Source organism: Borostomias antarcticus (assembly GCF_949987555.1).
Source record: "Borostomias antarcticus genome assembly, chromosome: 10".
In the NCBI taxonomy this organism is placed as follows: domain Eukaryota; kingdom Metazoa; phylum Chordata; class Actinopteri; order Stomiiformes; family Stomiidae; genus Borostomias; species Borostomias antarcticus.
The window spans coordinates 19,434,327-19,453,811 of NC_140243.1; the positions used below are offsets into that span (position 1 = coordinate 19,434,327).

General features: G+C 47.1%; 1 protein-coding gene across 1 annotated transcript in view; it reads left to right on the plus strand.

The window, feature by feature from the left end:
* Positions 1–6,758: 6,758 nt before the first annotated feature.
* Positions 6,759–19,485, plus strand: part of vwde (von Willebrand factor D and EGF domains) — a gene marked incomplete at its 5' end in the record, with an annotated part of 30,262 nt that continues 17,535 nt past the window's right edge. The window contains 9 exons of the mRNA XM_084444574.1: positions 6,759–6,840; positions 12,173–12,363; positions 14,124–14,355; positions 14,966–15,052; positions 16,182–16,414; positions 17,270–17,359; positions 17,666–17,801; positions 18,549–18,760; positions 19,138–19,211. Of these exons, the coding sequence (XP_084300700.1) occupies positions 6,759–6,840; positions 12,173–12,363; positions 14,124–14,355; positions 14,966–15,052; positions 16,182–16,414; positions 17,270–17,359; positions 17,666–17,801; positions 18,549–18,760; positions 19,138–19,211 (1,337 nt within the window). The remainder of the gene's footprint in view (positions 6,841–12,172; positions 12,364–14,123; positions 14,356–14,965; positions 15,053–16,181; positions 16,415–17,269; positions 17,360–17,665; positions 17,802–18,548; positions 18,761–19,137; positions 19,212–19,485) is intronic.

Sequence of the window (19,485 nt, forward strand, 5' to 3'; positions counted from 1 at the left end):
TATCAGGTAACCTCTGATTACAGTATTTCTGAATTGTTTTGAGTGTTTTGGAGTGAACACGCCCACTCACTGTGTACGAGGCTGATTTTGGAGGCCAGGGAAGCATTGGCAGAATGAGCTGAGCCTCCCATCTGGGCTCTGCTGGTTTGAAGGTGTCCATCTTCCAAAATAACTCCCTCAAATTAAAGTCTGGTTCAGATCCGGTACCCCGAACTGGAACAGAATGATCACCAGTATTTTGCAGGGGGATTTTCTCTAGCACTGTCATTGATAGGCTAAAGACCAAGCTAGATTGTATGGTCTCAAACATGTTGTCTGCAGTAGCACTCACTCATGCACAGGTGCTGAGATTTGAAATTCACTTCCTTTTCAGACGTGGTCACTATGTTTGGCATGTCTTCTTCTAGCTGAAATCAAATTTGTACATGTCATTATGTTTATGTGGCGTGCACGGGTCTTTGGTATCTCTAGTGCCATCTAGTGTTCATACATGAAAGCACACACATAAATGACTACAATTTAGTCATTTCAAGTACAGTAGGCTACCTTTCAGTACAGTACCTTACCGGTCTAAAATCATGTGGCTTAGGGTTCTTGTAAGGTCCAGTAGGATATTTCCCTGTTTTAACGAACATCAGTTTGGATTCTAAGGAGTCTTGTGGTCTGAAGGAAGTACTGAACGATGGGAGTGCTTTCCTCTGGTGGATCTCAGGTAGAATATTTGTGATCACTTTCTCAGGTCTGACGACCGACTCACTGGGGTCAACCATCACTAAAGATGGGCAGGTTTTTCTGCCCTTCTCTCTGGGGATTGATCTCAGAGATCTGTACAGTTTAGGCGTGAAATCAGGTGCCTTCATGTTCGACACATCGATCTGATTTGGAGATTCAGGGAGGATAAAGGCTTTGCTTCTTGTGGTGGCCAGGTCCCTACTTGCAGAGAATATGTTTTTTCTGTCAAAATAGACGGATGCTTGTGGATCCAACTGACTTTGAGGATTCATTGTGACATCATAAAGGTCAATAAGAGTCGTAGATTCTAGTTTAGCTCCTAGCTTCAGTTTAGCTCTCAGGGCTCCTTAGTACAGATGAGATGGTAACCTGGCTGGGAAAAGATCAAGAATTGTAGACTTTTGCAATTCATACTTTCATAGAGTAGTCTAGCATTTAAACACTTTGTAGACACAGAAGACATGCTGTGTGTCAGTTATTCACTAAACTGTATCAGTTGCTCATGTACGGCTTTATTTTTGAAGTTGTCTTTCTTTGCAGTGGTACATTAAAATTGTTCTTACCTTATAATTCCTGAGAGATCTGTCAGTGCATATAGATGTACCTGTTACAGAAGAGACATGTTGAAAATCACAGCAGGTTGAATGTTCAGGGTGTTGTGTTTAATCTTATGTCCAGGGGACGGCGCAGAGGGAAGCAGCTTAGCTGAATACAATAAAAGTGGGTTGCTAAGTGACCAGGGTCGGGAGATTTTAAATAAAGAAAAAGCAAAAGGCCTGAGCCAGCAGGAGAGCGGGAAAAAAGAGAAAACAATATCCTAGCAACCGAGGAACAACATGCCTTCGGAATGCCAATATCAAGCCACATATTAAGTGCCCATCAAATTATTTAAAAGAAATTACAGTACCAAGCAATTTTGAAGTGTGCACATTTGAGGAATGTGATTGATGCCTCCTAGTTCCAAGGACAGTGTGCTATTTAGGCTTTTCTAGAACAGTATTAAATGATTACTGCATTTTGTAGTGCTAATTTCACTGAGATCATTCAAATTTGACCCTTGAAGACACAAAACAATTCATACCGTCAGTCTACAGTACACTGAAGGAGTGAGATACTGTATGTTGTGAATAGTTTTCACTGCAGCCAGAAAGGGTGCAGCCAAGCTAAGCCACTAGATGGCGCCACGCCCTGTACTTACAAAAATGCAGCTGGTATTGAAAGAATTTTTCAGTCAGTTTACACTCACATCTGGGCCTGTTGAAAGAGTTATCACTCTATCATTGATACATCTTTATATAATTTTTTGTCTTTGAGGCAAAATCAGGTTATGCAAAATTCCACTACTAATATAACAACGTGCAGCACTGTACCTTAGTAGAGATCATTCTACCTGTTCCTGGAAAGTCTCAGGAGACGGGAGATGATGCCTCCTCCAGACTTGGTTGCTGCAGTATCCTTCTCTGGACCAGACAGATGTTTTATGTCCACTAGCAAGAGGAAGGCACTTTTACAGACTAAACTCAGGCGGCCAGGAGCGAGTCTTACCTTCACTTAATAAATCTCCTCTCTTTCATCATGGCTTTTTAGCAGCTGAGTCAAAAAGAAGTACAGTATGGTCTATGTAAACATTCTGCGGTCAGTGTGCATACACAGGTACATTTGAAGGAAAACAGAAATAGATAGGCCTAAATAAAGTATGTATCATCGCTATTGCACCACTGTGTCCGAAATAGTATATCCATTGGCCATCATGTCTTTAGTGTCTATTTGGTGACATTAAATGGGAAATATTGACTGCACTGACTGCACTTCTCAATATCCTGTGGTGAATAAGGAAAGAGACGTCAGGATTGGCCACAGACAGTGGAGGTCGAAGGTCACAGCTGCGATTTACTGTGGTCAGACGTAGTGGAGAGGATCCCTTTACACTAACACCTACTGAATAGGAGAGGTTATTTACGCAGTTGTTGTGGTGGCCATTTTGTTTGGACCTGTCAGGACAGCTGATGAGACGGGGGCAAAGGTAACAGGAAACCTGATCTAGGGTCACAGAGCCCCTGTGGAGAAGCTGACCTCACTGGCCCTATAAAGCTGAGAGACTGGGCCAGGAGTCAACCTTCGCCTTTTCAGCTGCATGTTCGAATACAGTTGGTCATTGTATCCAGTGGCTCGGCTGAACCAATTATGGAGCTTTTGTCAAAGCGGGCAACCAGAGATGCTACTGTTGACCTCGCTGAATAGTGTTTAGGAACAGCTTCCAGTTAACAAGTGCAGGTTGTCTGACTGAAAATGTCAGCCATCATTGTTTAGGCAGAAAGAGCAAATTACCACTAACAAATCCTGCTGTGACAGCATGAGAGAATGGTTGCTTCATGGTGAACCGGTAACCTAGATCTTATAAGAAAAGACGAAGGATACAGAGTGACCAGAATGAAAGCAAACAGAAAAGGGCAGCTGACGGCGGAGAGGACAGATGTGAGGATGTGGGCTGTGGAGAAGCTTCTCCAATAAACTGCTGAGCTCATTACTGAGCAGTTTCATATTCCCTCCTCAGCTCAATGCTGCCCTGTCTCTTACCGCTGGGGCTACCGCCCCCCCCCCCCCCCCCCCCCCCCCCCCGCCCGCATGACAGGACCCCGACGTCTGTTTTTACCGTTGACGGAGCGTCGCCGCCAGAGCAACAGAGGGGCTCAGTTTCTGTCGTTCTTGCCCACGTCCTCAAACCGAGAGCCTGTTCTTGTGTTCTGGTACCTTCACCCTGTTTGTGAAAGGAGAATGGAGAATGGAGGCCTTCCTGGTTTAGAATGGTGGCCATTAAAAATCAAAGCAGAAACAGAAGTAACTGCTAGACCATTGTTGTTGTTTTTCAGTATACTACACTATGTAGTATACAGTATTCAAGAATAATGCATTTGGCCCTCAACTGAGGAATCTATGTTTGGTTCTCTGTGGTGATCAAAGACGCCGAAAGGAAATGTTTCCCTAGTCTGGGTAGGGCTTAAGTAAGCACTTTCACCCTTCATTTAAGCACGAGTCCTCGGGTGAGGTTTAAATCAGGGTGCTGTCTTAATGCTATGAGAGAAAGCAAGATAGAGAAAGGGAGAGAAAGAGAGAGAGAGAGAGAGAGAGAGAGAGAGAGAGGACAATAAACAGAAGTGGGGTTGGTAGGTGAGTGGAGCGCATGTCTAGACCTGTTTGGCTCTAGCCTCAGGATTGGTTCACCTGTTGCGTAATCAGCGCATGGACAAGATTACCACAGTAATGACCCTTTAAGGCTTGTCAGTACATCAAAAGTTATAGACATTTTATCCTACCATAAATCACAGGACTGCCGTGTCTCTGTCTACATCTACTATGTGTGCTTCCTATAATCAGTGGTTCAGATTAAATTGCTTCATGATCTATACTGTGGTTGTACAGTCAAACATGTTTAATGTTCTTAAGGTTAAAAAAAAAAAAAAGAGGAAATATGCAGAGCTGAATAATAAACTTTCTAAACATACATCATGTAGACATGTTATTTCTGTTTATGTATGGGAAAGGTATTGTATGTAAACAGTACTTAAGGGATAAGCACCTAAACTTAAGGCATGCAATCAGGATTTGTATAAGTGGTGGAGTTCCAGGTAATTATAAGCAGGTTTGTTCCATGGCTCATCTATCTGATATCAGATTTCTCAGGGGAGGCTTGGGACATACAGCTAATCTCCTCACTCCATGTGTGCATTACTGATTGTAATTAAGCAAAATTGCTCAAAATGAGGTCATGTGCTTAAACTATTAGACTAACTCAGTGTTCATGGCATTCAAATTGTTTAATCAGTTCATAGATTAGACATAAATTGCCCTTATATATGGACAACTACAGTTTTTACAGTAGTATATATATAGTAATGCATACACAATAATTTACAGCTGCATGAGAAATTCTGACTGTCTGATTAAGAATGCACTTTCCTAACGATTTGCAACAAAGACACAAGGAAGCAAATTGACAGTAATTACAGGTCGTGTGGGAGAGTGGATGGGGAGGGGAAAAGTCTACGACACGCACTGAAGTTTTACCTGATGGCTATTCCAGGCTCACTCAGGCTGATGGTCCAAGAGATTTACGAGGGATAGCTTGTTCTCCTCTGCCTGGGAGTCAAGCAGACAGGGCTCTGGACAGGACGGTCAGCCACCCTCCTGGAGCGCGAGAGCTTGGAGGTCCGGTGGAAATAGAACGCGGACTTTCAGAGCTGCTGTTTTTCTGATTGCCGTCAAGGTTTTTTTCAGCACACATGATTTGACGATTGTGGTCTGGGAAGTGATTGAAAACAAAACCCACCAACCTACCTTTTGAATAAATTAATTGACATATTTATATATTTTGCATGCACTAAAATACAATAGCCAAGAAATGACAGTATGTAGTGAGGTCAGGCTGAGTATGTTTGTACATGTGTCTGAGTCACTGGGCCGTACTTAACTATGCCGTCATGTCAACAGTTTGGAGCTCCTGACAGATGGATAGGAGGAACCTAAATAGGCTGTGTTCTCTATGAGTGATGGCAACATCTATGGGACAAGAAGACTGTTTCAACAGATGGTCTCAGTGATGTGACACTTCTCTCAAGTCTTACAGTTAACACTGTCTTGACAGATTGTGTTCTCTGTTATAATAACCGTGTTAAGGCTCTTCTATGTTTTTCAATTGCCTCCCAAACTTCTAAATGATAACGACATCATTAGGAAATAGTCGAAACCGTGGTCTTCAGAGAGCCATCAGAGTTGGAATGTTGGAAAGGGTCTCCATCCACTCTTAACAATGGAAAGGCAGCTACCTAGGGATGTGGTTGCAAAATGTCTTTTAATGTGAGAATGGAAAACTTAGTTTAGAGTTGATATGAACGTGATATCTGGATCTTCCAAAATCTTTCTTTGGCCAAATCCATTTCCCTGAAAGATACAGTGTGACCATCTGGTTTTGTGATTTGGACGGGTGACTAATTAAATATCCCTCGACTGCCCAGTGAACAGACATCATTCTAACATGGATAAGCACAGGAGAATTTGAGAGAAAACAACATTTGGAAAGATTAGGAAATTAATTGTACTCTAGAATAGGCTCATCACCTCTCCTCAATTTCACTTTACTGCTTTCATATGGGTAGCCTATATGAAATGTGTCTAATTACAGAACACACGGTAATTAATTATGAGGCAAATTAACTTGTGCCCAGAATCTCAAGGGGCGTCCACAATTTAAATCTCAATTGTTTTGGTGAATATGTTAAGTGTTCTTCTTCTTTTGTTTTCTGAATGTGCGAGGAATAATAGACTAATTGATGGCATGATATCATATCCAGCAGCCCGTTGGCCTTGAGTTCGGCTAGTTCACATGGCTTTTATCAAATGAAGTGTATTATCTTACACCTAATGTAGATTAATCCACGACAGAAATTATAGCCTACATGATCATATTTAGTATGTTGCCTACAAAAATATAACCGAATTAACCTAAATGGGATATAGGCCTACAGTGTAGCTCACACAACTCTCCTTATGGAACAATCCTGATGCTGAACTTCTCTTGAACTTCATCCATCTCAGACACAGGAACGACCACGTCAATGACCCTAAATTCCTGTTGTTCCATCTGAATGACTTGACTCTCCAATCCTCTTATAGCTTATTTCTTGTTAAAAACGTGTTGTTTTGTTGTCGATTCGGTCGAGATATACGGTGTAGGCTACCGTTAAAAGGATGCCCCTCCTAATTATGCTGCTGCTTGCGGAGTTTGTGGTCACGCGCCGCAGTCCCGGTGTGCCGGAGACGTCTGCTCTCCTCCTCCCCAGTCTCGAGAACATCTTCAGACGGACTTCCATTTGACTATCCGTTAGAGGTTGTACACGAATGCCTCTTCGTTTAGCCTATTTCTACTTATTTTACTACAAACTGTGGAAAACCGGCGGCACGTTTGAGTCGAGAAGAACCTTCGAAAACGAGTCGTTTTGGAAGGCTAGACTGCAAGTTCCTAAGGGAAGATGAAACTTAAATTTGTTTTGGAGATTCTTTCCTACCTTATCGCTTTAGGCCTACTTCGAAATACAATGTATTGTCAAACAGGTACGTTGATTATGTGTTCAAATAATGTGTGCCTAATGCGTTTGAATGTTGAGAGTTTTTAGTGTTGAGTTGAAAAGTGTCATAAGGGTTATTGCTATTTATATGATTGTTGAACAGCATTGAACAGTTGGCTATTTTGGAATCTCTCAGAAAAATATATCGTTATTTCCAAAGCATATTGAAAGAAAACGACATCAAATTTCAATGCTGAAAATATGTGATTTATTAATAGCTTCTGTTTGCAACCTCTTTGGTCCAACTTCAAAGTTAAATAGGCCTTTTTTGCCCCCACTAGGCTACCATTCGTCCATCTGCTAGCACTGCTCCTAAATTGTGGCTTTCGTAGAAGTTGAGACCTGTTCATTCATCATTGACACCGCCTTCTCAGCGCACATACCTACCGCCCTCATTGACTGTAATCTATTGTGCTGTCACCGGAGGTGGAGGAAGAACCTCTCTCCGTGTCCTCACCCGCACGCGCCTTCGACTCCCGGGGCCAGGGCGGGAAGGGAAACGCGTCCGTGAGTGCCGCCCACTCCGACAGGGTTATGGTGCTGAAGGGTATCTCAGGACATTGGCTGTGAGAGGTCCCGTCACGGCCGGTCTGGAGGAGTGGACAGGCCAGGTGCGGCCGAGGATGAGGGATGTTGTGAGGGCTCTGAAAGCTCCTGTCGTCTCCTGCAGCGGCATGTCCTTCTGTCACTGTTGTGTCATGGTTAATGAGGCTACCGCTACATACTTGGCTGCCGGTGTCGGGTTCCTGCTTGACTGGCACTTTTGAGGAGATTGGCATTGCAGACAAGCATCTGTGGTCCTTATCCTTAACTCCATCATCATCCATTTCAACCATTGTTTTCTTTTTCTCATCTCTTACTTTCTTGGTTTGTGGTTCATCGTTTTCAGTATTCCCATTCCTTTTGATGTTCTTCTCTAGTTCCTCTGTAGAAAACGGAGCCTTCGGCTTTTGCCCTGATGCTTTTTTTCCCTTCAGATGAATTGATGCTCCTTCAGAAGTACCGATGTCTTCATCCTGTTTGTCCTCTGTGTGACATCGAAGAGTTCTCGTCTTCATGTCTCCCTCCTGCCGTCTCCTGTACACATCGATTCCGTTACCCAACCTTGGTTGCGCGTGCGCTGGGGACATTTGGGACTTTCCCATCACTTCCATCAGTCTCCTGTACTTCTCTGAGAAACTGCTGCGTTTTCTCTCCGCCAGTGACACAGCGTCTCTCTGTCTCTTCCCCTTGGCCTTCCCCGCTTCCAGCGTCATTATGGGATGTCCTGGATGAACCGCTAACCCAGAGGGCAGTGCACCCCGCTGGGCTGGAACATAGCTGAAGGGGTGGGGGGGGCCAGTGGGCCACGTTTGTGTCAGGGGCATTACTAGAGGAGCCTGAGCTCGTGGGGCGCACACATAGTTCATCAGAGGAATGTATGGTTGGCTAATGCCTCTGAAGGCTGGGGGCTCTGTGGGAACACTGGCCAGACCTGCGGTTCTATCGGTTCTCTCAGACACTCCTGTGTAACGAATAGGATCAGAATTACATTGATGTAGCCTGCTGTGTGAGGACTACATAGTTAACATCCAGCGGTGTGGAGGAGGGTCTATGAAGGTATACAGAGTTTACCCACTTGTTTATCTATGGACACACAGAATACCCACTTTAACCGTCACGTAATGTAAAAACTGTAACATTTCTGCAATTTAGCCTTTAGGATACACACTTCTTTAGTCACCCCTGCTAACATCAATCTATTTTTGTTAAAGGTTGACATTAAATAGTTAATGTCATAATATGGCATTATTGTGATTCATAGCTGTAGTGTTTTGTATTTTCTTTAAGCAGCTTCCTAATATCAAACGCTTACCATTATCTTGTTGTATTACGAGGGGCTGATAATTGCACTGGAAATCCATGTTGGGACGTCTGATGTTCTTATACTCAGCACATTTGAGAATATTCAAGTGATGGAACTGTCCAATTTAGAATGTTAATGAACTATTACCTATGCTGTCACAATCAACAATGTTTCTGTGGCAACTACCCAAACATTACTGTAGAGCAGCTGTGTGCTGTAGGCTTCTCACTTCCCTGCATAGTTGTAGAGGCGATGCCTTTCATGTTATAGTGAAACACCCGCAAGTCTTGCTTTGGTATGCTCCAAGTAAATACTATCCCTCCTGTTTCAAATTCACATTTGACCTTATACTGAGAACTCGGTTTCTTTGAAGCTCCCCTAAACATGCTTATTGGAAGCATACATATGACGGCTCCAGCAGTGTTCAACCACATTTGATGACTAACAAGTACTGTACCTCTGAATGGTTTCCTCTTCTATGCCACCTCATATGTGAACCCATATCTCAGAATGGGCCGTGTGGACGCCAGCAGTCACATCCTGCCAGGGACTGAAGTGATCCTGACTTCGAGCGCCATAAATAGTAATGATGTTAGCTTTGGCCTCAGCTCGGTTCCTAATCATCATTGGAAAGTCCTTGTTCTGAAACGGATCCTCTCATAACTATACACTTCCAAGAGCTGAGGCTGCTCCCAGCAGGGTTCCTTTCATCCGATACAGAAAAGCTTAGATGTACACAGGAGGACCAGAATACCACACACAAATAGATTATGGCAAAAAACCAAAGGCATTCTAAAGAAGACGTTTTATAAGACGGTTTGTAAGTCAACGCATTAAATCATGGATACAAATGATTATGACACACATACTGGCAGATCATCAACAAAAGGACAATTCATTCCTTACAGACAGCCAAAAGACTCTTAAAGGTGCTTATGGTGCACATGGTCTTGCGGGGTTCCTTTAAGACGTCCAGGTACTTGTCCAGAGTGAACTCCTCCTTGGTGATGAACACATTGTGGTCCAAGCCCAGTTTGGTGACCCGAGCCGCCCGCTCTCTGAGAGCCTGAGCTCCCCTCCGCATGCACTCCCTCTCCTTCCTCTGCCAGAGCGAGATGGGCACGGAGGCTTGGCGCGGCCGGGGGAAGGGGCAGGGCAGCGGGCATCTCCAGCGGTGCCGGGGCCCGGTATCACGGCGGTCGGACCGGGGAACCGGAGAGTGCCTACGTCGGCGGGGACCCCGTTTTCTGCGAGGTGGAGAGGGGCGGCGATCCGGAGTGAGGGGTTCGGTCGGCGGGACCGGCGATGTGGCGGTCTGGGACCGTGCTGGGTCATCGTAGAGTGTTCTTGGGGAGGGAGTTTGGGAGGAGACGGGGTTGGAGGTGAACTTGGCGGAGGACTGTTGTGGAGGGATATTTAAAGGGGTGGTTTTAGCAACTGGAGCTGCTGGGTTGTCGACGGTTTGTAGTTTCGGAGATGAAAGAGGTCCTTTGTCGTTCTCTGTTGACTGAAGAGGATCCGCGATAGGAGTATCTTTAGTCACAGGAATATCCTCATCTTTAACTTTAGCCTCTGTCAGTCTAATCTCAATCACTAAAGAGTCACTGCTTGCGACAGTCACATGAATCGTCTCAAAGTCAAGCAGCTCTCGGTCCAGCAAAATGACTTCCTTTTGTTCAGACGGGCAGTGGTGATTGTGTGGTTGGAGTTTGGAACCGAGTTTATGGAAGATTTGGATCGATTGCATCATCTGCTGACTCAGGCGTCTCTTGATTGGAGGAATAATAATGGGGGCGGAGTGTGACCTGGCACTTGTTCCTTTTCGCCTAATGGACGTGGACACTTTTGAGCCTGAGCTGTCGCCCACTCTTTCTTTAACTTTTGTTTCAGGACAGTTGATCCTCTCCTTCACCTCAACTTTTAGAATCGACTTACTCTCGTTCTCTACTGTCCCTTTTTCATTTTTCTTTCCATTGCTCAATCCATCTGCATTGTGACCATCTTCTACAGTGATGGCCGCCTTCAATTCCAACATGTCCAATCCTCTTTGTTCTTTTCCTTGCTCCTCCTTTTCAACAAGGACCACAGTATTTTCCTCTGCCTCCTCTTTGGCCTCATTCTCTGCCTTGTCCTCCCTGGACTCCTCTGTCTCCTCTTTGGTCTCCTCTATGTCCTCCTCTGCTTCATCTGTGTCCTTCTCCCTGGCCTTCTTCATGTCCTCCTCCCTGGCCTCCTCTATGTCCTCCTCCCTAGCCTCCTCTATCTCCTCCTCCCTGGCCTCCTCTACGTCCTCCTCCCTGGCCTCCTCTACGTCCTCCTCCCTGGCCTCCTCTATGTCCTCCTCCCTGGCCTTCTCGATGTCCTCCTCCCTGGCCTCCTCTATGTCCTCCCTGGCCTCCTCTATGTCCTCCCTGGCCTCCTCTATCTCCTCCTCCCTGGCCTCCTCTATGTCCTCCCTGGCCTCCTCTATCTCCTCCTCCCTGGCCTCCTCTATCTCCTCCTCCCTGGCCTCCTCTATGTCCTCCCTGGCCTCCTCTATGTCCTCCTCCCTGGCCTTCTCGATGTCCTCCCTGGCCTCCTCTATGTCCTCCCTGGCCTCCTCTATCTCCTCCTCCCTGGCCTCCTCTATGTCCTCCCTGGCCTCCTCTATCTCCTCCTCCCTAGCCTCCTATATCTCCTCCTCCCTAGCCTCCTCCAATAGGCCGACTGGATTTGCCGTTCCAGCCATCAGTCTTGGCTGTATGAGTGCAGACGCTGTGGTGGTGGTGGTGGTGTTGGCTGCTCCCACACAGATGCTCCTCAGCGCAGGGAGAACAGTCTGGAGTTGAGGTGCTGGTGAGCGGGTGGGATGAGGCAGGGTTGTGCCCTCAACAGCATGCTGGGGGTCGTGAGGGTGATGAAGATGCATGCGAATATTTAAATGATGATGATGCTGATGCTGAGAGTGGTCCTGATGTCTCGCAGGCTGCAGGAGGGTAGATACAGTCGGGGGATCAGTGCTGTGGTCGACCACCAGGGTTAACTGCCCTTGCATGGTTCCTGAAATGACACAAGGTTTTGATATTGGGACACTTTTAGGATACACGCTCTGATTAAAATAATGCAAAGAAATTGCAGCAAAAGCTTACCTTGTGTTGAATCAAGCTGGAAAGTGTTACTCTGGAAAGTAGGATGAGGCTCCATATTCAAATGTAGGCCAATTCAAAATTCAAATTAAATAAACAGTATTTAAGATTGATAAGATAGTATTTAAAATATATTTTGTTTTGGTAAATGCAGTTTGAATAATGCATAGAATAGATGACTGTGATGTCACAGTTTTCAGAGCATAGAGTGAATGTGCGATATGTTCAGTGTGCACTTCCAGTGAAGAAACACTTCCAGTGTGTGTGTGTGTGTGTGTGTGTGTGTGTGTGTGTGTGTGTGCGTGCGTTGTGTGTGTGTGTGTGTGTGTGTGTGTGTGTGTGTCCAGTCCTCCCTCCAGAGTGTGCTCCAGGAGGCCACGCCCTCCTCCAGAACCCGTACCGCAGCACCAGTTTCAGCTCCAGCAGGCTGCAGCAGTCGGCCCTGCAGGACTTCATCTGCGACCACTCCCTCACGCCCGGCTGGTACCAGTTCCAGATCTTCGACAAGCCTGCCAGCATGCCCACCAAATGTGTGGAGGTAACCCTATCCATTCATTCATTCATTTATTGGTATTATGCATTTATTGGATTATCATGTACTTATTTATCCAGACAAGTGATTTGCATCAAGTGTGAACGGTCATGGCTGAAAAGTGGATCTCCTTCAAGAAGTGAACATGAGCTCTCTTTTCAAAGGAACTGATGGTGTCTGCAGCCAGACAGAGAGAAGGAGGGGGAGAGAGAGAGAAAGAGAGAGAGAGAGAGACAGAGGCACAGAGAGAGGAGAGAGAGAGAGTTGGGAAAGAGACAGAGGGAGGGAGAGAGAGACCGAGGGACTGAGAGAGACAGAGTTAGGGAGAGAGACAGAGAGAGAGAGAGAGAAAGAGAGAGAGACAGAGGCACAGAGAGAGAAGAATGAGAGAGTTAGAGAAAGAGACAGAGGGAGAGAGAGACCGAGGGACTGAGAGAGACAGAGTTAGGGAGAGAGACAGACAGAGAGAGAGAGAAAGAGAGAGAGACAGAGGCACAGAGAGAGAAGAATGAGAGAGTTAGAGAAAGAGACAGAGGGAGAGAGAGACCGGGGGACAGAGAGAGAGAGAGAGTTAGGGAGAGAGACAGAGAGAGAGAGAGACAGGAGAGATGAGGTGTCTCATTTCCCCCGGTGCTGGCCTGCTGTGCAGACTGAGGGATCCGTCAGCCCCCACCCAGCCTCCCAGACTCCTGGTTCCCATGGCCTCTCTCTCTCTCCGGGCCTCGGTGCTCACTCAGGAGTGGGTGGAGGCTGCTCACTCAGGAGTGGGTGGAGGCTGCTCACTCAGGAGTGGGTGGAGGGGGCTCACTCAGGAGTGGGTGGAGGGGGCTCACTCAGGAGTGGGTGGAGGGGGCTCACTCAGGAGTGGGTGGAGGGTGCTCACTCAGGAGTGGGTGGAGGGTGCTCACTCAGGAGTGGGTGGAGGCTGCTCACTCAGGAGTGGGTGGAGGGTGCTCACTCAGGAGTGGGTGGAGGGTGCTCACTCAGGAGTGGGTGGAGGGTGCTCACTCAGGAGTGGGTGGAGGGGGCTCCCTCAGGAGTGGGTGGAGGGGGCTCACTCAGGAGTGGGTGGAGGGGGCTCACTCAGGAGTGGGTGGAGGGTGCACACTCAGGAGTGGGTGGAGGCTGCACATAACTGGAGACCGGAGTCTGCCACGATAGGTCAGTGTCCAGAGGAAATAGCCTGAGAATGACTCACTCTTTTTCTCTCTCTCTCTCTCTTGATAAATGGACTGCACTTTTATCCAAAGCGCTTTACAATGGCCTCTCATTCACCCATTCACACACACATTCACTCACCAATGGCGGCAGCTGCCATGCAAGGTGCCAGCCTGCTCATTGGGAGCAATTTGGGGTTCAGTGTCTTGCCCAAGGACACTTCGACATGTGGACGGGTGGAGGCGGGATTCGAACCACCGACCCTACGATCATTGGACGACCTGCTCTACCACTGAGCCCCCCCCCCTCTCTCTCTCTCTCTCTCTCTCTCTCTCTCAGTCATGCTGTCACCACACTCACAATGTCAGGCGCATCACTGGGTTATAGCCGTGACGCTGAAATGCTTTCTTTTACTATCCATGACATTGCGTCTTGTCCAGTGCGTAGTTTATTCCACCACTGCGGGACCAGGACAGAGAAGAGCCGCGATCGTGTCGATCGACCGCAGGGGCCTCGGAGTGACGGGGCAGCCAGTAGCCCCGAGGTAGCAGAGCGTAGCGGTCAGACGAGTTCCCTATGAGCTGTCTCTCTCCATCTGCCCTCCCCAGGTGAGCCACTGTGGCACCCAGGCTCCCGTGTGGCTGTCTCTGGGGGAGGGGGAGGCTCTCCCGCGCCCCCTGGAGGTCAGGCAGCTGACCGCGTGCGCCGCCTGGCAGTTCTTCTCCAGCAGCAGCAAGGACTGCTGCCTGTTCCGCATCCCGGTCACCGTACGCAACTGCGGGGGGTTTTACGTCTACCTGCTGCAGCCCACGCAGGGGTGTATGGGGTACTGCGCTGAGGGTACGACCTGTCTGTCTGCCTGTCTGTCTGTCTGTCTGTCTGTCGGTCGGTCGGTCGGTCGGTCTGCCTGTCTGTCTGTCTGTCTGTCTGTCTGTCTGTCTGTCTGTCTGCCTGTCTGCCTGTCTGTCTGTCTGTCTGTCTGTCTGCATGTCTGTCTACCTGTCTGTCTGTCTGTCTGTCTGCCTGTCTGCCTGTCTGTCTGTCTGTCTGTCTGTCTGTCTGTCTGTCTGTCTTCCGCCTGTTTGTCTGTCTGTCTATCGGTCTGCCTGCCTGTCTGTCTATCTGTCTGTCTGCCTGCCTGCCTGTCTGTCTGCCTGTTTGTATTTGTCTGTCTTTCTATCTGTCTGTCCGCCTGCCTGCCTGCCTGCCTGCCTGCCTGCCTGTCTGTCTGTCTGTCTGTCTGTCTGTCTGTCTGTCTGTCTGTCTGTCTGTCAGTAGGCCTACTCTTATTATGACTGACACACTTGTAACACTGCTCAAAATCGAACTAAGGTGCGAGACATCTTTACGAAGAATCCTCACAGAAAAGGAAATGAGATCCTGTCATGTGAAGATAAAACTCTGTTAAGTCTGTTAACCACCATCATGAGCCGTTCTCCTGTCTACTCAGCAGAGATGCCGTCCTCTCCGGACTCAGTACCAGCCAGGGCCGCTGTCTGTGGTCCCGAGGAGGTTCTCGTAGATGGAACCTGCACAGGTGAGGAACTCTCTCTCTCTCTCTCTCTCTCTCTCTCCAGAGCCTGGGGGGGCTGGGGGGGGGCGGAGTCTTGTTAAAGCAGACACCAACACAATTAGGGTCAGAGTCGTTGCCATGCGGAGTGGAATGCAGCACATGCCCCCTCGCAGGTCCGCTTAACGAGCTGAGCATGTGTCCCGCCTCGCCGACACGCCCGGGGGGGGGGGGGGGGAGGGGGGGCAATAGGTGCTGTAGGTATTTTGGTCTGACTTTTGTTTCCTAGATAATAGTATTGACTTTACTGAAACCTTTCAGAGACTCAAAGCTTTAAAGGATCAGTGTGTAAAATTTTGTGCACAGAATTTTGTGTAGGCATAGCGGACATGGAATATAATATTCTGAAGTATGTTTTAATTGGTGTATAATCAAATGAAAATAAGAATAATTGTTTTTTTCGGTACCTGAGAATGAGCCCTTTTTATCTACATAGGGATTGTGTACCTAGACTCACAAGTCAGTCTCTGAACACTGCACTCAACTAGAGACTAGAGACATTCGTCCAGATTTCGTCACTAAAAGTGGGTGGAAACAATTTAAGAGATTGAAAAAAGTCTTTAGGGCGGTCCTTCCTAATGGGGCGGTGAATATTTTGTTTTGATTCTCCACTCCAGTTTGTTGGGAGGGCATCATAGAATCATAGAGAAGCAGGCAGAGCCGTCACCCTGTTGGAGATGTAGGCAGTGGTTCTGATTGGTAGCGTCGGTTTTCGGCGCTGTTCCAGTGATGATTTTCAATGGAGATCTCTCCAGACTTTCATAGGCAGAGATCTTGAAAGTCTAGTATCTCGAGACTCTGTTGCACCATGTAATTGTATTCAGTTGACTGCAATCTGCAACCTCACCACTAGATGAATCACACACTGCACCTTTAATAGAAGAAGATACCATCCCTTTTTCATCAGACTATAAGAATCATGCGCTTTGGACCGCATTATGTTTTCAAGTGCTAAACATCAATATTTTCATTTCAAACCATTATTTATATTCGTAAAGCACTGAGGTTTCCCTCATTTACAGTGTTGACGAGTTCACACAGATACACAAATAACAACAGAACAAATACAATATAGAATACTGGTCCTCCCCCTCAGCCAAACAGCCCCCCCCACCCTCCGTGCCCGTGGTGGTGGCGGAGCAGTCGGGCAGCGGCGTCTACCTGAAGTGCAGCTTCGAGGGCCCGAGCGGGAACAGCTCCCTGGGCTACGTGGTGGCCTGGTCCCGACTCTCCCCCCAGGGCCGCCGGGAGGAGCTCAAGCAGGAGACCACCGTACAGACCTCCGCCTTCATAGAGCTGGATGGGATCAACCTGAGGCTCGGGGACAAGGTGAGTCAAGTCAATCAATCAACCAATCAATCAATCAATCAATCAATCAAAGCTTTATTTGTATAGCGCATTTCATACACAGAGGCAACACAATGCGCTTTACAGAGAACAAGGAAGGTGGGCAAAGGTCCCACCCCTACATATTCCGCTGCTTTTTATTAAATCAAATAATTTTTAATTCATACACTGCACTGTAACTTTTATTCCTGTATTTTATTAGCATTTTGTTTTAAATGTCCTTCGTTTTATATGACCTTTTATGTGTTGCACTTTGTCTTGATGCTTTTAATATCTCATGTAAAGCACTTTAAATTGCCTTGTTGATGAAATGAGCTATACAAATAAACTTGCCTTGCCTATTAAATGGGGTGAATTGATGTTTTCCCTTTGCACAGATACTGAGTGAGGTATTTCCCACCCTTCTTGAAACGGCCTTAGGGCAAGTTATTGTTATATTTAAGTGAACAGAAAAAAACAGGTCTCTTTGAATTCCACTATTTGATGACTATTTGAACAATAACCTTTGTATTATTGCTGGGATGTATTCACAAGTCCTCACCCTATTCTTTAGACAGATAAGAACTTGAGCAGAATTGAATGGCTACTCATTGAAACCTTTCACCAGTCATCAAAGATGTACGACGTCATACTCTCCAGTTGAATGGACACATTGTTTTACTGCAGTGTCATGTCTGTCCTGTACTGTATCCTCCGGTTCACCTGTCCTTCTCTCTCTCTCTTTCTTTCTATCTCCTCCCCCCTTCCTCTCTCTGTCTCTCTCTTTATCTCTCTCCATCCCTCTCTCTCTCTCTCTGTGTCTCTCTTTATCTCTCTCTATCTCCCTCTCTTTTCCAGATATACTGCAGCAGCTCCAGTTTCTTTCTAGACTCACCGGACATCCAGGGGATCCCAGTGGAGAGTGAGGAGTTCTTTGCTGGGATCAGGGTACATCAAAGAAGAATACCATGACAATGATTGTGTGTGTGTGTGTGTTTGTGACTGTGTGTGTGTGTTTGTATCAGTGTGCGTTTTATGACCTTTTATGTGTTTCTTGCACTTTGTCTTGATGCTTTAATTTCTCATGTAAAGCACTTTGAATTGCCTTGTTGCTGAAAAGTGCTCTACAAATAAACTTGCCTTGCGTTGTGCGGTTTACAACTTCCCTTTAACTTTACCAAAGTAAACGTTTTAGCGTATCTGCAGCCGTCGTTCAGCCGGTGTGTGTGTGTGTGTGTGTGCTCCTCCCTGCAGTTGAGGCCGGAGGAGACCAGCGTGTCCGAGGACAGCAGGGAGTACGAGCTGACCGTGGAGAGCACCGTTCCTGTCCCCTGCCCTGGAGACTCCGCCCCCTGCGCCCTGTCCATTCACCTGAGCACCAGCAGCACAGGTAGAGGCTCGGCCAGTCATGTGACACGCAGCACTCCTCAGTGTGAACAGCAAGGGCTTTAAGTGGCCTGGCTCTTTGTTACCTCGTCCATTGTTTACTGACAGGACAATAACCTTCCTACTAACCTCCCCACCTTGTGCAGCTTCCCCCCCAGGCATCAATAAAGTACAGACCTACTAACCAAGCTACCGACCGATCTACAGTACCTACCTACCTACCTTGTATCTACCTACTGACCTACCAACCGACCAATCCACCTACCTACCTACCTACCTACCTACCCACCTACCTACCTACCTACGTACCTACTTACCTACTTACCTACTTATCCACCTACCTACCTACCTACCTACCTACCTACCTACCCACCCACCTATCTACCTACTTATCCACCTACCTACCTACCTACCTACTTATCTACCTACCTACCTAACTACCTAACTACCTACCTACCTACTTATCTACCTACCTACCTAACTACCTACCTACCTACCTACTTATCTACCTACCTAACTACCTACCTACCTACCTACTTATATACCTACCTACCTAACTACCTAACTACCTACCTACCTACTTATCTACCTACCTACCTAACTACCTACCTACCTACTTATCTACCTACTTATCTACCTACCTACCTACTGTACCTACCTACCTTCCTATAGTACCTACCTACCTACCTCCCTACCTACCTACCTACCTACCTACCGCCCCCCCCCTAATGTTCCTGCCTGCCTCTCCCAGGTGAGCAGCAGGGTCCTGAGGTGGTTCTGTCCACCTGCGTGGTGCAGCTCCCCCAGGGTCCGTGCCGGGCCGGCGTGTGCAGCCGCGCCCTGGTCCACTACAGCGCCGTGACAGACTTCATGACGGATGGGGACAGGACCTCTGAGATCTCCGTCAGTCCTATAGACACACAGAACTTCCTCTGGACCGGCTACACGCCTCAGAGCGTGCAGGTAAAGGTCCTGGCCTAGGAGAGTGTTTGTGGATACCGACCGACCTACCTACCTACAGTATAGTGCCTACCTACCTACCTGCCTACCTTGTATCTACCTACTGACCTACCTACCGACCAATCCACCTACCTACCTATAGTACCTACCTACCTACCTACCTAACTAACTACCTACCTACCTATAGTACCTACCTACCTACCTACCTACCTACCTATCTACCCACCTACCTGTGCTAGATCTGTACTACTTGCTCATTTCATAGCTGGCTGTCATAAAGTATGCCAACATAATTTTACAAACATATTTTAAGCTCCATATTTACTAATGGCGGGTTGATGATAGTGGCATGAATTAGTGAGTTGGTTCTGTGTTTGCAGGTCCTGGTTAAGGATGTTCCCTCAGCTTACTGCTACTCCTTCACCGACCCTCACATCATCACATTCGATGGCAGGTAACTCCAGTCTCTCCCTCTAGGTCTGCACAAAGTAGCTTCATGTGTTTAGTCCACTAAGGAAACAGACCTGGGTTGAAAATACTACATTTTAATGACTTTTTTTTACACATTTGTTTGCTTGAGGACACCTAGAGTGTCGGGTGATTGGGTTTGCCATTTTGGGAGCCCATTGGTTCCATTTGCAATCAAACGCCTTGTGCAAACAACAGCGTCTTTTAAACTTAACTGTACTGTAAATGGACTGCACTTATATTGCGCTTTTATCCAAAGC